The following is an 18,343-nucleotide window of genomic DNA, read 5'->3' on the forward strand; positions in this document are numbered from 1 at the left end:
TATACGACGGAAAGGTCACTCCCACGAAATTGCTATCTGCCGTCTCTTTTCTATTTTACATGCATTTGTCCATAAGCCATAAGAACTGTATATAGACAATTTAAAATACGGCCCAGCCACGGGCTTGTGTATAGCGCGAGGCGCGACGTTATTATATCTATTATATTTGTTTTGCCAATGCAGACTGCTGAGAGAGAATTTTATATTTCAGAGTGAAGTTTTAGATAAAAGATATTTTTAATAAAATTGGTATTTTTATGAGATTATTTTAGGGGGGTCATTGACCAATTGACCCTAAGGAGGAGCCGCGCTTGCTGTATATGATTGATAATGCTATTTTTTGCTTTAATCACTTCGAAATACATGATAATTTCACTGTCACTATACTATCACCAAATACTGTCTATAGTATTTGCTATCACCACAGTATAAAGAGGGACAGTAAAACCTCTTCCATATCGGCACTTTGATCTCAAGAAGTAATACCGGCAGTACGCAATTGGTAATTCACCAGTGGTGGATGCGGGTTTTCCCTGTTAAAACCCGTACGTTTCTATGAGACTAGCAATGCGAGAGTGGGGCAAAAGCGACTGGGAACATTGCGCGGTCGCGCGACTAAAGATTTTACTTCCAATTTTTCGGAGAGTGGTTCTACTGTCCCTCTTTATACTGTGCTATCACTATGAGGACACTTCAAAAGGAGGCTAAATTTTTTTTAAACAATTTGTGAAAAAATAAGAAAATTTTGTCAATTGTTTTCTCTTTTTTGTTGCTATATCTGGGCAGCTCATTTAAGAAAAATGTTATGAGTAAAATAGTTTTTCTGTTTGATTTTGGTTTCGTATTCTATATTTTTCCATATTTCCTCCCTGTTATTTGCTTCTCTTAAATTTTCCTTAAAGCCAAGCGTCCACAGACCCGCATCGTACGCAACGGATTTTAATTTGCCTTGTACAGAAACATGTAGCCGCGTCCACTGGTCCGCATCGCATAGGGCTTTTCATCGATTGTCATTTGTTTCGAGCTTCTGTCATGTCACATAACATTTAATATATCTACGTCATACGTCTTTGGTTTGTATCATTATACCAATAACGTATGACGTAGATATATTAATATTTAGTGACACATGACAGAAGCTCGAAACAAATGACTGTGAATGAAAAGCCCTATTATCGGCAATAATAAGGCAAACTATCCGTTGCGTACGATGCGGGTGGGTCTGTGGACGCTTGGCTTAACCCTTAAACGCCCAAGGGTGGGTAAAAAATGTCCACCGAATGCGTATTCCCTTGTAACATATTTATTACGTGTTTAAAAATTATTTATTGTTAAAAAGACAGCCCTTCATCGAATGTTTATTTGGTTCTACCGATATTTTTGAAAATAAAAGTAGCAGCTCGAGTTAAATATGGGTGGGCATAAAAAGTACACCATTGGTAAAACTTATTACTAAAGGTTTCTATATAATTTCTCGTTGGTAGGAAAATAATCCATATAACTATCGACGTATAACTACATACATAATTATCCGCCAATGAGGAGGTTGAAAGGAATAATTGTGGAGAAAATCGACAAATCTGAATTACTGCTATGTTAATTTTGATGTAAGGTTTGTAAATTGTTTATATTAGTATTTTCTAAGATGCTGTGTTTATTAAGCATAAGATTCTTAAGTTTAATCCATTTCCAACAACTCTCAATAAATATATTAGCTATTTTCGAGGTGGACATTTTTTACTCACCCTTGGGCATACATGGAACCTAAAAAAGGTTGGGCGTTTAAGGCACGATTCCGATATCGACGGCAACTGCAGGGCGGCAGTTGCAGTTGTCGCCAGACGACGTCATTATTTGTATATTTTTTAGCAGCAACTGACGTTCTGCTGAATAGCACTTGCTAATAAATATACAAATTAATAGTGCAAAGTAATGGCGTCGTTATGGTGACAACTCCAACTGCCGCTTGCAGTTGCCTCGATGTCGGAATCATGCATTTAGGGTTGTTTTATATCCTCTAGTTCCTGTACTCTTAGCTTCTCCAAGTTCCATCTTGTTCTCTCTATTTTAATTACCTTCATCTTTATTGGCCGCGATAGAAATGGATTGACCAATAGAAAATTGTCAGTGTCCGCTATATGAACTGACGTAACGACCATGGATTTTCATGTTTTAGTTTTGGATTAGTATGTGATCTATCTGGGCCCGGATTACGGACACTCGATACGAATCGTATCCGCCATGTTTTCCCATAAGGCGCTACGGTAAAACATGACGGATACGATGCGTAACGAGTGTACGTAATCCGGGCCCTGGTGTGCCAGGTATCTGCCATGGTACTTTATGTATATTCTCTTCTGTTTTCCGTATTTTGTATTATTCATAATACCATCGATAATTTATTATTATGAAAAAAAATATAGTATTACTAAATCATGTTGGCTAATATTTCCTACAATTCATCATACAGTATAACCTGCCATATCCGGACGGTTCTGTGCCGTCCGGATCTACCGAGAAAGGCAGTCCTGCTGTTGGACAACGCACTAAAAGATGGCGAAATAATGTATTATAGAATCTATAAAACGTGTCTATTGACGGCGTTGATTACTGGAATGTATGAAGGAGAAAACGTTTCAGAGACTGTAAAAGAAGTAGTGGTCTTGATATCCGGATCGGTCTGTCGCCACACTGATCCGGATATGGCAGGTTTGACTGTAATTCAATTTTTCCAACTAAAGCTTTGAATTCTAAACTTTCTTTCGTATCTTGTTGTTGGCCATACATAAATGTACCATTTTTCCAAGTAGTATATTGTGTAGCTTTTCGTTTTAACATTCCCTTATCTGTCAACTGCCAAGTTGTCCACTTACTTTTTACTGTTACACTATTTAGGTATGTTTGCTTATAGTTTTTGAGTTCTTCTCGCTGTACTTTTTGTGTAATTTTTCTGATTTATATCCACTATTTCTAGACTTCTCGCTCGGGCGAAATAATTTTCATGTTATTACCCACGCACTGATATTGCTAAGTCCGAAAAATATTTATTCTTCTCTTTATAAGCAATTCTGCTTGTTCATTGGGGGATTAATACATCTATGGAATCCATGGTAGATCTTTTGGCTGTCGGCCGATACTTCTATAGATTGGCCATGTTATTTTTATACAAACCTCACACTGCTTGTGATAATTCCATGCTTTTTTTCTATTAGTGTCCATTCGTTAATAGACTTCATTAAAGTTTCTTTTAATGTCTTTACTCCTCTTTTGATCTCTCAGCATATTTCCCATTCTCTCATCTCTGCAGTTTTCAGTAGTCTTTGTGTTATAGCTGTGCCATGTCTGGTTTCTGATACATGTCATTATTGGTCTGACACCGGCTTTATAAATTCTTGACTTCATCTCAGTGTATGTCGGTTTCGCCATTTAATGTTATTAAGGATCTTGCCAGTCTATTTGCTTTTTGTACTTAATTTCCCACTTCTTTCTCCAGGTCTCCATAACTTGTCAATGTAATTCCAAGGTATTTTACTTCCATTACTTATTCAATACTGATGCCATCAATTTCTTTTTTTATATTTGATTGGTTCTTTGTTGAATACTTTGGTATACAGTTAATGTAGTTCATAAGGAACGAAATAAATGATTTCCAAAATAGCATCCAAATAAAAAACATGTCAACTTATTGCAGTATTTTATTTACCACCTCTTATACTAATACATAAAAAAGATATTTGCAATATCATAAAAATAGGTATCGTTTCAATTTTTTTACTTTCACCAAATCCAACCATTGAATAGTATATCCGGAAGTGTTTGACTGTCAAAAGATTTGAAAATGATTGGACGAGATTCAAATCAGCATATTTATACCTATTTTTAGAATGACATTAGTCGCTAATAATAAAAAAACAATTCTATAATAAACACAGAACTATTTACCACAGTTTATGAATCAATATAAATATTTTGAAATAAATTAGTTAATAAACTTTGGCATTCTTTTGTATGTCCAAAGTTTATATATATTTTTTGTATGCTAGTTTTTAAATGTCCTTGTTCTGTGCTTACTCTACAACACACACAAGTATCATACTATGTGACTATCTGAACTTTAAATTGCATATCAAGAATTTGATAAAAATTCATAGAATTTTAAAATGAATTTTACGTTGTCACACTGTGTTCTTTGTGTGCCAAATACAAACCTAAATTTATGATAATCATTTTCGTTACATATAAATAGAAATGTTTTCACTAAATTATAAGTCAGGAATTATGTAATCTTGGCAACTTGGCCGTTGCATACATACAAGCCTTTAATATGGCGCATATCTTCTTGGAGGTGATGGTCCTCTTAATCCAGGTCTGAAACAAATAAATTCGTTGTATAGTTGCAATTATAAATTATTGGTTATAAATTACAAATTTGTGCCTTCATAAAAATGTAAACAAAAATGTTATTTATATTGTTAGTTTTGTACTAGCAACAAAAAGTGAAACTAAGTGGACCTTGAGCAATAAAAATGGCACAAACATGCCAGAAGAAGAAATGCTAGGAAAAACATCTGGTAGGGAGTTCCTACAGACGAAGAAACTGTGGTGGAATGATGAAGTCCAAACAAAAGATTAGGGAGAAGAAAGAGGCATTGCAGTGGAAACAGTTGAAGAGCATAGGACTCAATGAGTCCCCTGTCTTATACCGCTGCCTATATCTATAGATTTTCTAAGTTGTCCATCTATTCTGACTTCCATTTTGTTGTTTTGGTAGATGTTTTCAATAGTTTTTATGATATCTAGGGGGGACTTCTCTATCATACAGAAGATGGATTACATCTTTTGAGTCTTACTCTGTCAAATGCTTTCTTTGAGTCAATTAGACATAGAAATGCTGGTCTATTATACTCTAGTTATTTTTCAGTAATTTGCTTTATGACGAATATTGCATCTGTACACGATATTCCAGTACGAAAACCCTGTTGTTCATCTGTTAAACTTATCCTCTGAATCATTAGGTCTTATAAAATTTTAGTTGTAAGTTTAATGCCTGATTTCACCTACGATACCTAAGCAGTTGCCTTATTAAGTAATTCTTATCGTTAGGAACTTCCTAAGTCAATACTTAAGAACAATAGCGTTTCACAACTAAAAGAACTGCTTATCTAGGAAATTCTTTCCTAGGCATTAATTTGGGTACGTTTGAACTATTTTTGATAAATAAAAAGAATACGATGACATTACCTTACTTTTTCGATTATTTGTCATTATTGTTTGTTTGCCAAGTTGGTTTTATTCAGTTTTGTACTGTTATAGTTATTTTATTTAGTAGTTAGTTATTTGTGAATTAAGTTTGTTAAGTTTTGTATGTTATTTGTATATGTACAGTGAAATGGAGGAAAAGAAAAAAGTTGTAAATTTTACACATGACGAAAAATTAAAGTTAGTTGAATTGTCATGAATGAAATAATTTTAAAATAAATAATATGTTAAAAATTGCTTCTTTCATTATTAAGTTTTAATGACATACTTTTAGTGATATCATGAATGGATTTTTGAAACACAACACTAGTTTGTTAGGTAGTAGGTAGACTACATCATTTTGTCAATAGATCTGTAAAACACTCCAAATGACTTTCTATATTTTCCAACACATATTATATTATCAATATAAAAGAAAATACACGATTACAACTATATACCTAATATTACAGAATAACAGAAAAATAAAGGTAAGAAGCAAATTATTGACAAACGTCACAAGTACATTAGTCAAAATTGTAATAATATAACCTGACTGTCAACGATAAGTAATACCTAAAGTTTAGGGAGATCGAAAACGGTATCCTAACGTAAGGTAATGCTTAAGCGGTTTAGGCAATTATTATCGTATGGTGAAATCCGTTTTAGAATTAGGAAGTACCTAAACCCACTTAGGTAATTCTTAAATATTTAGGTATCGTTGGTGAAATCGGGCATTAGGGTAGTATTTAACAAATTGATACCTCTGTAGTTTTCTGGCTGCTTTTTATCTCCTTTTTTGAATAGTAGAATTAGTTCGCTCCTTCTCCATTCTTTCTGTATTTTATTATGTTTTATGATTTTCTTAATAATTAATGTTGTTAACTGTTCTGTCATTGCTGCTCCACAATATTTCAGTAAATCGTTTGGTATTCCATCCTTACCTGCAGCTTTTCTGTTCTTCAGCTGTTGAAGTGTTTTTCAAACTTCCTGTGTACTTATATTAACATCTTCATTTGTGGCAACTTCTGGTGTTTCCGGTTCTAGCATCATTTGTTCTTCCTCCGCATAGAGCTTTTTTAGATAGTCAATCCATGTATCCTTTTCCATGTGTTTCGGTTCTATTAGTTCCTGTACCTCTTATAAAGCGCCATATTTCCTTTTGGAGACCATAAAAATAATGTTCAATTTCTTTCGAAAAACGTTCCCAGTGATCCATTTTTATTCTTCTTACGATTGAACTTCTTACCTTAAAAGTGAACGAACAAAACCCAACTTACCTCCTATCATCGAATGAGTCTCTGCTAAAATCCTCATACATCCTACTACTCCTCAAACTTCCGGAAGGTGGCGGCGACCTCCTGCTAAACATACCATAATCACTTGCGCTTCTCGAAAAACCGCTGTCTCTTAGACTGCCTCCCATACCGCTGGAAGGTCCTCCTCTCAACCCGATGGACGGCATTGGAGGCAGAGGTTCTCTGCGTGGGGGCAGTGGAGGCGGCATGAAGTCACGCGCGCTTGCAGCGCCGCGCATGCCCACGTCGCGGCTAGACGGCATTCCGGAATAACGACGTTCGTACATGTCACGAGAATCTTCGAAGCGACGGTCATAGTAGCCATCGTAACCATCCTAGTTAAAAATAAGTATTAAACACAACTATATTAACAAAATATATTTTTTTATAATTTAGATCGTGGTAGGAAACAAAATACAGTATTGTGAGAATCAAAGCCAACACATTTTTTACAATTTTACATTTTTTTGTAGTTGACAACACGTTATGTCAAATTGTAAGAAATTCTGACAGAAATTGACTAATGACGTTTTTTGCGAATGACGACTGTTGAAGATTGTAAAGAAGTATCGTTTCCAGATGGGAGTCTTGCTCGCTAAGAGCGGTTCCAGACCCGTCGGCTGGAGAAAGGTTTTAGTTTAGCCGGTTTAGTCCGTAGGCGGTCTGTCAAGATGAAATAGGATGGATTGAATACCACACACCTTCCCAGACTGTCTTGCGAAGATTCCCACCTCCCAAAAAAAAGATGTGAGTCTTGAGAAAAACGGTGTACAAAAAACTTGATCGAAAAGATTAACATCCATTGAGGAAGTTCTAGGATTGCAAAGTAAGTTATCAATCGAAGTAGCACAGAAAAAAACGACAATAAATATCATTCCCATACCACCAGATTGACAACAGGGTTACCACCTTTCTTTGGTTACACCTCCTGAGATTTTCAAAATTTATAAATCATACAGGATGCCGAGGAAATTAAGATGAGAGAATTTTTAATAATTCACAACTGATCTGCTCAGCGTGGTAAAAGTTCCAACAAGAAAGATTCCTTAATACTCCTACAAAAGAGTAAATGAATTAAAAATGTATAAACATTTTCAACAACTGGTTAAATCGGAGAGTGCAGGAAGAGTCTAAGACATCCGAAACTGGTATAGACTCTTCCTGCACTCTCCGATTTAACCAGAGTATTATGCAGCTGCTGCATTTTCGTGTTGCAAAGAAATTGAAAATGTTTATACATTTTTAATTCATTTACTCTTTTGTAGGAGTATTAAGGAATCTTTATTGTTGGAACTTTTACCACACTGAGCAGATGAGTTGTGAATTATTTAAAATTCTCTCATCTTAATTTCCTCGGCATCCTGTATGATTTATAAATTTTGAAAATCTCAGGAGGTGTAACCAAAGAAAGGTGGTAACCCTGTTGTCAATCTGGTGGTATGGGAACGATATTTATTGTTGTTTCTGTGCTACTTCGATTGATAACTTACTTTGTTTTTCGGTAGATGGCTCTAGTTCATCTGTGACATTTCTTTCTCTGCAATTCGGAAGGGCCTAAAGTGTGATACTGTAAATTGAAACTGTTTATACATTCCTAGCATTTATTACAGGTATTATTACATTGTATGTCATGTATGTACAGGATTTCTTGTGCCGATAGAGGTATGACGAACTCGCAAAAATAGAGAAAATTGGTAGGCCACGGATTGGAAACAGAACCAAGTTCATCAAATTTCATGGACAAAACCATATCACACAATAATTGGCAGAAAATTTGTTAACTCATATAAGTTATAAGCCAAGAACTCCCAACGATTTCCATAAAACAATTTGTATTTTTTCTTTGTCTAATAAATGTTTTATTACTAAATATCATATTGCATCAATTCGCACAATACTGTATGATCAGTTGGTAATGGATCTAGAGATCTTGGACTTATGAACGAGAAAGTAAAGATAATTTGGTATAATTTAAATATTGTACAATGAGTTAAAAACATCAATACCTATGGGCAAAGAGAACTGACAGATACAGACATATATTTAAAAATTTACTTGGTAGAAATGAGCTTCCAATAATTATTTTGGGATTTGGAGCAAATACAGATTCAGTGAGTCTAGGAAAACTTCCATATTTCAAATAGAAAAAATAATAATAGTGGAGGAAATAGAGAACAAAAGTAGACCTTACATCAGATCAGAATTAAATACTTTACACAAAAATTAACAGTACAGCGCTCGACCATATATTATGTCTATCGGTTGGAGAATGGTGATGAGATGTAGACCACTTTTTCACCTAATGGATAATGTATCATATGGAAAATTATGTGTGTGAATATTTATTTTGGGATTTGGAGCAAATACAGATTTAGTGAGTCTAGAAAAACTTCCATATTTCAAACAGAAAAAATAATAATAGTGGAGGAAATAGAGAACAAAAGTAGACCTTACATCAGATCAGAATTAAATACTTTACACAAAAATTGACAGTACAGCGCTCGACCATATATTATGTCTATCGGTTGGAGAATGGTGATGAGATGTAGACCACTTTTTCACCTAATGGATAATGTATCATATGGAAAATTATGTGTGTGAATATATAATTGGTGCTGAAATAATTTATATCTGAAAACAACAACAAAACAACTTTTGTATAAGATAAAGTACGATTGGATCATAATATCAACAAAGATCATTAAAATACAAAATATTTCTAATGTTTTTCAAGTTTTGTGCCTTACCTTACTAAAATTTCGCATTCTTATACGAGTTATAGTCGATTCGCTAATTCTGAGACACAACTGTCTACACTACAATCACAATAAAAATGCATTATATAGAAATACAGTGTCTACAAACCAAGACACGTTGAATGTTCGAGGAGCACTCCCAAATCATGATTTGGGAGTTCTCCTCGTTCTTGTTTATTTCTAGTGGATCTTTATTGTGATTGTAGTGTACAGTTGTGTCTCAGATTAGCGAGTCGACTATAATTACTTTTTACAATTGATAAATTCGTATGACTAGATAAGCATCTAAAAAGAGTTTGACAAGCATCAAAAATAAAGAGTAACATAATATGTACAGTAAAATCTCTCTTAAATGACATGTGACAGTTTCTATGTTTATTCGCTAGGTCAACCTTTACAGGTTTATTACCAATATTCCATACATTGGTTGTAAATGAAGGTGTTTTGAAGTGTTGGTGGCAATAGGTCTTCCAAAACTGCAATTCAACATTGATGGAGCGTGAGGTCCTTACGAGAAAATTTGTTAAGAATATTGTGCAACTAGAGCTGAATAACGTAGATAGCAAGTTTTTTTATACCAATCGTTACGTCCTTCCGGTCCATCGTACAAAGATAAGGCACAATTTCTGTCTGTTTAAAGAGAGAGTTCACTGTACCAGCTTTCTAAGATACATGTGATCATACTAAAGAATTGATCAGTCTTAAGGTTGTTAAGAATGTTTATACAATAAGTAAGTATTCCTCATGGCACAAAATTGAAAACACGCTAATGTAAAAATTTTTCCAATTATTTTGTTAGTTATATAACAAATGTTTAGAGTGGAAGAAAACGACGCGAATATACGCGCACTCGTTTATATGTATAATTTAGATCGAAACTACAAGTCTCGTTTATCCGCGTGTTCTTGAATGAATATGTGATATTATGACTATGTACTATAAAACCCTGAAACACGAATCGAGAATAAACAGTACAGTATGCCATACTTACTTTCTACATGTATATTTGCAAAATATACCATTTTCTAAAAGATCACTTTCGCCATGGCTTTACTTCATAAACATTTTATGTTAAAAATAGCTAATAGACCAAGAGGCAGCGCTGAAAAATCTATTTGAATTTACTAAAGCTAGATTGTTCGAAGTTGATTACTGTGAGTGTGTAGAGAAACACACTGCGGTCGGTCAAGCGAAACGTAGAACAGGGGTTACTGAGAGGGTATCAAAGTTGCTTTCCTACGAAGGTAATTATTTCCATTTACTAAGGCTGAAAATTAGTACACACATTCTAAATTAAATATAAATAAAAGTTATTATAGTCGGTCAGCTGTATGACGGGACAGAGCCGGTCGGTCGGCCCCAATAGTCGATTGAGGAAATGAAGAATTTTGGCTCGCAATTTTTTCGCCCAGCATGGATTTACTTGAAATTTTCACAGAAGGTAGGGAATAGTCCAAGGATCATTTTATATATCATATGGTTGCCACCCCATCTCGGGGGGTGGAAATTTATTACATTTTCTTCGTAAAACTAATATTTTTTGAGTTATTCGCGCTTGAAAATAACAGTTCTTCGACGAAAAAATCGACTTTTTTTAGACGGTTTTTTGAGAGTACCTCGAAAAATATGCATTTAATCAAAAAAACTATAGATATCGAAATTCTATCTTTTGGTAACACAAAACTAAATGCTCTTCCTATAATATCTTTAAGGCCTATTCGCGGTGTGCAAGGTACTTGGAAGGAAAACGAGAAACGGCCGTGCGCGAGTCGCGGAGAAATATTGCAACTATCTTAAATAATTCATATTGTCAAATTGACGTATATTTCATACCTTCTGTCAATGAAGCAGAAAAATTATATATTGCTCCACAATATCGATATGATATGCAATTATTATATAAAGGTAAATTTAATTAATTGTATTTTGCTTGCAGTACTGCATTTTAATAACTACTTTTATTTACTACATACAATTGTTTACGTTTGCATAACATAACCTGCATCTTATTTTTTCTTCTTATTATTTTTTTGGACTATGGCCTTGACAATTATCCAGTAACCAGGACTAATATAACTGGCCAATATAATTAAAAGTACGAATAAAAGTACAGAGCGTAGAAATAGGGGTCGCTTTGCCGAACTTGCACGGTCCCAATACAAACCGAGACATGGCATGTTAAAGTTAGCTTTTTTCTTCAAATGCATAATTTGAAATATTCAAAGCCAAATAATGGTAAAAATTTGCATTTTTCGAGGAAAACTTAAATAATCTTTTTTCAAGTATACAATTACACCTTTCAAAAAACATAATAAAAGGTTTCAAGCATGAAAGTTAAGCAACTTATAATCAAAAAAATGTCGGTACCTGCCTTTCTCTACGAAAAAATCAGTGAAAACAACCCCCTAACTACCTTCCTAATTCAAAATTGGTCTTCGCCTTTCTGTAGTTTCTTTTATATTTATATTATCAATACACTCAAGGAGTTTGACCTATTTAAAATGTCTAATTTTGGAAAAATTAGATTTTAAACAAAAATTATTTTTTGCAATTTGGTATTTTTCACGTTTTACTTCAAAATACCTCCGAAAATACTGAAGATACGAAAAAAATTATAACATACTAAATTGTAGCTTTTTTAATGACTAAAATTACCCTGTGCATAGATTTTCATTACAGTAAATAGTTAGCCGGATATAACTGTTTAAAACCACTATTTTCCAGCAAACACCCACTTATTCGAGCCCTTTAAACCCGGCACAATTAAAAATTAAGGGATCTTACGGAATTTAAACAGTCTTATAGCTCTTTAAAAATCCTACAAGATCATTTCTGAAGAAACCTTTTACCGCCAAAAATATATCGAATATTTTTCGAGGTATTCTTGTCGAAAAACTGTTATTTTCAAGCGCGAATAACTCGAAAAATAATAGTTTTACGAAGAAAATGTAAAACATTTTTTTCTTAGAATCACTTTTTCCATCGAATTACGTAGTCAAAATGTAATAAAAAATTCCCACCCCCGAGATGGGGTGGCAACCACACCCAAGGTTTTAGCGTATGATAGCGGCATGAAATAGAAAATGACCCTTGGACTATTCCCTACCTTCTGTGAAAATTTCAAGTAAATCCATGCTGGAGGAAAAAATTGTGAGCCAAAATGCTTCATTTCCTCAATCGACTATTGGGGCCGACCGACCGGCTCTGTCCCGTCATACAGCTGACCGACTATAATAACTTTTATTTATATTTAATTTAGAATGTGTGTACTGATTTTCAGCCTTAGTAAATGGAAATAATTACTTTCGTAGGAAAGCGATACCCTCTCAGTAATCCCTGTTTTACGTTTCGCTTGACCGATCGTAGTATGTTTCTGTACACACTCACAGTAATCAACTGTGAAAAATCTAGCTTTAGTAAATTCAAATAGATTTTTCAGCGCTGCCTCTCCGTCTATAAGTACAAGTCGACACAAATATCGGAAACCGCCAAGGTCTGAGCAATTGAAACTTTTGGTTATGCAATGTTGTCAGATCAATCGGGTTTCAAAGGTTTTTCGGTTTTCTATTTGTTTTCTTCTTCTTTAAGATCCGCGACGGAGGCCGGCAGTCATCATAGCTAGTTGGACTTTAAGACGGTTGCCCTGAAAAGTTCATTTGATGTACATCTGTATCATTCTCTCAGGTTGCGCAGCTACTACATTCCAAGTCTCCCTATGCTTCTTTTCCTTGAATCTTTCCCTGCATAATCTATCGGAGCAAGTTGTATCTCTCTCCCTGTGTAATGTCTGAGACATTCCAATTTTCTTGTTTTCATTGTTTTAAGACATCCATCTCTTCATTTATCTTTCTTAGAACCTCTTTGTGATGTGGTCTGTCCATGATATTTTCAGAATTTGTCTATACACCCACAGCTCGAATGATTTTGAATAAGCTGACTCTGTTACCTGTTTCACAATATTACGTATAATTGTGCACTTGGTATCCTATTTTTCCTGTCACTTATAATTTATAACATTCATGTATTCCAAATAAACAAATATTCGACGATTTGATCTGGCAATGTCTCAAAACCACTAATTTCATTCACAATGCATTTTAAATTGATGTTTAGGTACTGTTTTGCACAAACGCATTGAACTAAGTCCCCTATCCTTCATCTGCTACCGGAGTGACCTTTCAGTGATTTCACATTTTTCTGTACAATTGTACTATTCAAGCTATAGATAACATTCTACAATCCGACAAGCCAGAGGTGACCTTGAGCGAAAATACACAGCGACAAATGCAGAATACGAGGTCAGCCGCCAGTTCTCGCTTGTCGCATTGTAACTCTACATATTATGCTGAATTTCACTATAATGTACTTGCTATGAAGGATAGCCATCCGTAGAACAGTTATTTCACATGAGTAACTTGAAGATTCGAACATACTGTACCGTAATAATAAAATATAAACATAAAATAAAATAAAAATGTTCACGTGACATCGTACCCCAAATCGTCCCATCATGCGGTCGCGCAGGAAAGGTGGCGGGGGTGGTGGGGGGTAGGGGTCTCTGGCAAACATGCGTTCGCGGAACCTTTCGGGCCCCATGCCTTTGGGGCATTCCTTGGACCAATGCCCGCCGCGGCCGCAACGGTAGCACTGCTCCGGATCGCCCATGCCGGGACGCTGACGTACGCGCGACGTCGATATTTGAACCTTCATGGGTTGACCGTCCACCATGGTACCATTCAGTTCTTCAATTGCAAGTTTTACTATTAATCAATGATTTTAGTTTTTTTAGTGTTACTCGACTGTCGACGTATCAAAATTAATTTTACAGACAGTGATGAGTTTGCTAAGAACCAGCAAAATAACGGAAAAAAATGGAAAACATATTAAGTTGTGAGATAGTAAATACTAGATAAAGCGTGTTCTTATATGTGGCTGGTTGACTTCAGTCATAATTATATATATGGCGTCGAAAGACATTTTATATTAATTCCCCATGTCATCTTGACAAAAGTGTATGCTATGTCTCAAGTCATAGTAGAAATTATTATTCTTGAGTCAATAATTTAATTTTGGAATAAAAAACTACTACTAATTAAACTATTTTTACTTATATTTGCTTTATTGTCTTCAAGCAGTTTTAACTTTATGCGATATTAAAAAAATGTTAATGTTCGACGTCGTAAGTGTAACGTGTAAAGATGGAAACTATCGATAGTGGTAATGTAATGAAAATTTATAGGTTTCTGTCGATAATTTCCCACCTCTACTAGTTTCATCTCTTTTTAAAGGAAAAGATGGTTTTTGCTTGCAGGCCTCCTCAGCAGAGCTAGCGTGCACACCTCTGAAGCGAAAACGAACCAGCCCATCTATTTAACGTAAATTTCAAAGATTCGCAATTGGGACGCAATTCAGCGACATCTCTTAAATGAACTGAAAAGTCTCAGATACATAATCCACCATTATAATAAAAATTAAAATGGTATTATAAATAATCATTTAAATCTGAAATTTTCTTTTTGGAAATTCTTTCTGGTACACCCTTAATTACCTTAAGAACATCCTTTTTGTTTTCTATATTCGTCGTCTGCTGTCTTATAAATTGTAAAAGTCGCAGATTAAGGATGTACCAGGAAGAATTTCCAAAAAGAAAAGTTTCAGATTTAAATAATTATTTACCATTTTAATTTTAGTCCTGTCGCCAGGGGGGGTACAACGGCCTCCTGTATTCAGATGGACTTACCCAAGTTTTTTTTATGTATTTTGACCTGTAGAACACGAATTTTTTGGGTAACAGTTGATTCGAATGTCGATAAGATTGTTATAAACCAAGAAGTTGAGGAATCACATAACAGCGATTTCTCGCAAAACAAAACATTTTTTTGTATTTTTTGGGCCATTCTAACCAAAAAATGCTCCTACAATTTTTTTCGTATGATGCATAGTTTTCGAGATAAACGCGGTTGAACTTTCAAAAAAACGAAAAATTCTAATTTTTGAACCCGAAAAACTTTTGATTAAAAAATAAAATAGCAATTCTGCTTACCGCATTTGAAAGTTCAAGTCAAATTATATCGGTTTTAATTATTTGTATTGCTAAAAATATATTATTTTATTGTTAAAACAAAGCTACAAACACCTAGTGCTTGAGTGATGTTTCCATGATTTCTCATTTAAAATCGAACGAGTACGTAGAGGAGGTAAAAGTGCAAGCGGGGCTATTTCTAAGTAGCATGCATTAAAACGCATGTATTAGGCACGGGAAACACTATGTGTTTATAGCTTTTTTTAACAATCAAAAAATAAATTTTTAGCAATGCAAATATTCAAAACAGATATAATTTGACTTAAACTTTTAAAGGCGGTAAGCAGAATTGCTATTTTATTTTTGATTCAAACGTTATTCGGGTTCAAAAATTGCAATTTTTCGATTTTTTGAAAGTTCAACCGCGTTTATCTCAAAAACTATGCATCCTACGAAAAAACTTGTAGGAACATTTTTTGGTTGGAATGACCCAAAAAATACAAAAAAATGTTTTGTTTTGCGAGAAATCGCTGTTATGTAATTCCTCAACTTCTTCGTTTATAACAATCTTATCGACATCCGGATCAACTGTTACCCAAAAAATTCGTGTTCTACGGGTCAAAATACATAAAAAAAACTTGGGTAAGTCCATCTGAATTAAGAAGGCCGTTGTACCCCCCCTGGCGACAGGACTATTTTTATTATAATGGTGGATTCTGTATCTGAGAATTTTCAGTTCATTCATCTCTTTTTATTTAAAAACGTATTGTTTTCCATCTTTTGCGTTATTTTGCCGGTTCTTAGTAAATTCATCACTGTATACTCCAGCAAATAAAAAATGTAATGAGTCATAAGCGTGATCACTAACTTTATCGTATCGTTTTGCTATCGCTATGACTTTTACCGAGAAGCGTGTCAGTAGCGGTGAAAGGATGCGTAATTGGTCAGTATATATTTTTTTCAAAGTTATAAGTACATTGTGTGTTGTTTGCGAGTGCCTTTGCGATTAACATTAATTCAATAAAAATGGAAGTTGCTAATACTAACAGGGTGAATAAAAATGTTAAAAATTCTTAGGAAACTGACCAGCAAGAAAATATATTTTCTTTATTTTCTTACGTGCCACCAATTATCAAATTCACAATTTTCGAGAATTCATGATGGACACATGATTTTGATTACTTTATAACAGAGACACGTGACATTTTATGACTAATTTCATTTTTTGTTTGCTAGACTATAGATGTCTTAAATTAAACTTAATTATGATGGGATTAGCAATTGCATAATAATAGGAAACCGTATTATTAAGCATAACATGCTGAGCACCACATCCAAAATAATGTCTATAAAGATATTTATTGATTCTGAAACTATATAGACTACCGATGAAATACATCAACCTGATCAGATTATTCTACATGGGATGCATAGCCAGACCAGATCATCAGGGAAAATGGTAGGAGATATATGTATATAAATCAGAGTTAAACAAGGATACATACTGTCCCCAACACTATTCCTAATAACGAATTGGATAATGGAGAAAATAAGCGATAAAAAACAGGTATTATAATATAAAACTTACACGATCAATTGGAGAATCAATCATGGAAAAAAGGTGGTAGATCAGATGTAGAAAAAAGAATAGTGAAGGCATTACATGCATATAGAAAATCTGAAACACACTCGATACATCAGAATTAATCAAAATCAAAATATTTAACAGCTGTATTAGTGGTACATTATTGAATGGTGCAGAATCTTTGAGACAGCAAGAAGCAACTACCAAAAAATTAAAAACCTTAATAAATAGTTAAGAAAACTCATAAAAATATACTGGCCTGATCAAATAAACTGAAGAAGAACAAAACAAGAGAAAATAGTTACGATTAAAAGAAGGAAATAGAAATGGAATGAACATGTACTAAAGAACGACCAAAATAAGATTACGAGAAAGGCACTCTAATACCAGACAGAATAAGAAGAGTAAGATGCCTGGAGAAGAACTGTAACAAGAGATCATCAAAGAATTGGCCTGATATAGAGAGCGATCAAACAGATGGATGGAAAAGACTTGTAGAGGAAATGAAGGAATGGAAAAGACTTGTAGAGGAAATGAAGGAATAAAATAGAAGAGAATGTATGGATCAAGCCTATTAGCCATATTTCACTTTTAGCTAAGGAACACAACAGTGCCGAATACTCCATAAGGAGGGAAGGCAGTAGAGAGAAAGAGAGAGAGAGAAAGAGAGAGAGAGAGAGAGAGAGAAAGAGAAAGAGAGAGAGAGAGAGAGAGAGAGAGAGAGAGAGAAAAAGGACACAGGTCTGTCAGTCATATAAAATTGGAAAAATGAGGAAGATATTGGTAAAGAACACTCAAAGAGACATATATATGTCACCGTTAAAACCCGATTTCAGTTAAAACCCGAACTTACTAGGAAAAACTAGTTTTAACTAAGCACTTTAGACAATTCTAGTTTTAACTAGTCAAAACTAGATTTGACTGCTAAATTCAGTTAAAACTAGAAATCCCGAACAGAATTCATTTAGAGTAGTTTATGCTAGTTCAAAATTGTTTTTTTTGAGTTACTAGTAAATACCAGTTAAAATTAGGTTTGTTCCAACACGACCAAGAACTGTCAGATTACAGTTTCGTTACTAGATAATTAACGTTCCATGGGTGCCATGGGAACGAATTAATACGTTCCATGGTATTGCGCAGGACGGTGATCGTTTCTGGGTTCATGTTGGAACAAACCTATTGTTGCCAGAAGAGGCAAGTATATGTACTACGGTTTGTTCGGGGTAGCGTTAATGACGAAAGCGGCCGGTCGATAGCAAACTAGTGTGTGCAACTGTTGATTGTTTGGCATCATTTTTATTGGTTATATTACACCACTGTGTATTATTCACCATGAGTGATAATATCGAAGATCAGATTGAGAGCAGAGATATAAGAACAAGAAAAACGTGTTTTGGAAATTATTTTACAAATGGAAGAGACCAAGAAGAAAGAAAGTCACTAC

The 18,343-nt window shown here is 34.4% G+C and overlaps 1 protein-coding gene across 2 annotated transcripts in view; it reads right to left on the bottom strand.

The window, feature by feature from the left end:
• Positions 1-3,679: 3,679 nt before the first annotated feature.
• Positions 3,680-18,343, bottom strand: part of LOC126889503 (RNA-binding protein lark) — a 28,392-nt gene continuing 13,728 nt past the window's right edge. The window contains exons 3-5 of one of the 2 annotated variants that reach the window (XM_050657844.1): positions 13,787-14,034; positions 6,519-6,871; positions 3,680-4,368 (exon numbers count right to left, since the gene is read on the bottom strand). In XM_050657844.1, coding sequence (XP_050513801.1) covers positions 4,320-4,368; positions 6,519-6,871; positions 13,787-14,034 — 650 coding nt within the window. In that variant the 3' untranslated portion in view covers positions 3,680-4,319. Of the gene's footprint in view, positions 4,369-6,518; positions 6,872-13,786; positions 14,053-18,343 lie in introns of both variants that reach the window. The other variant, XM_050657843.1, reaches the window with a different exon arrangement.

The sequence above is a fragment of the Diabrotica virgifera genome, chromosome 8 (assembly GCF_917563875.1).
Source record: "Diabrotica virgifera virgifera chromosome 8, PGI_DIABVI_V3a".
Classification (NCBI taxonomy): Eukaryota; Metazoa; Arthropoda; class Insecta; order Coleoptera; family Chrysomelidae; genus Diabrotica; species Diabrotica virgifera.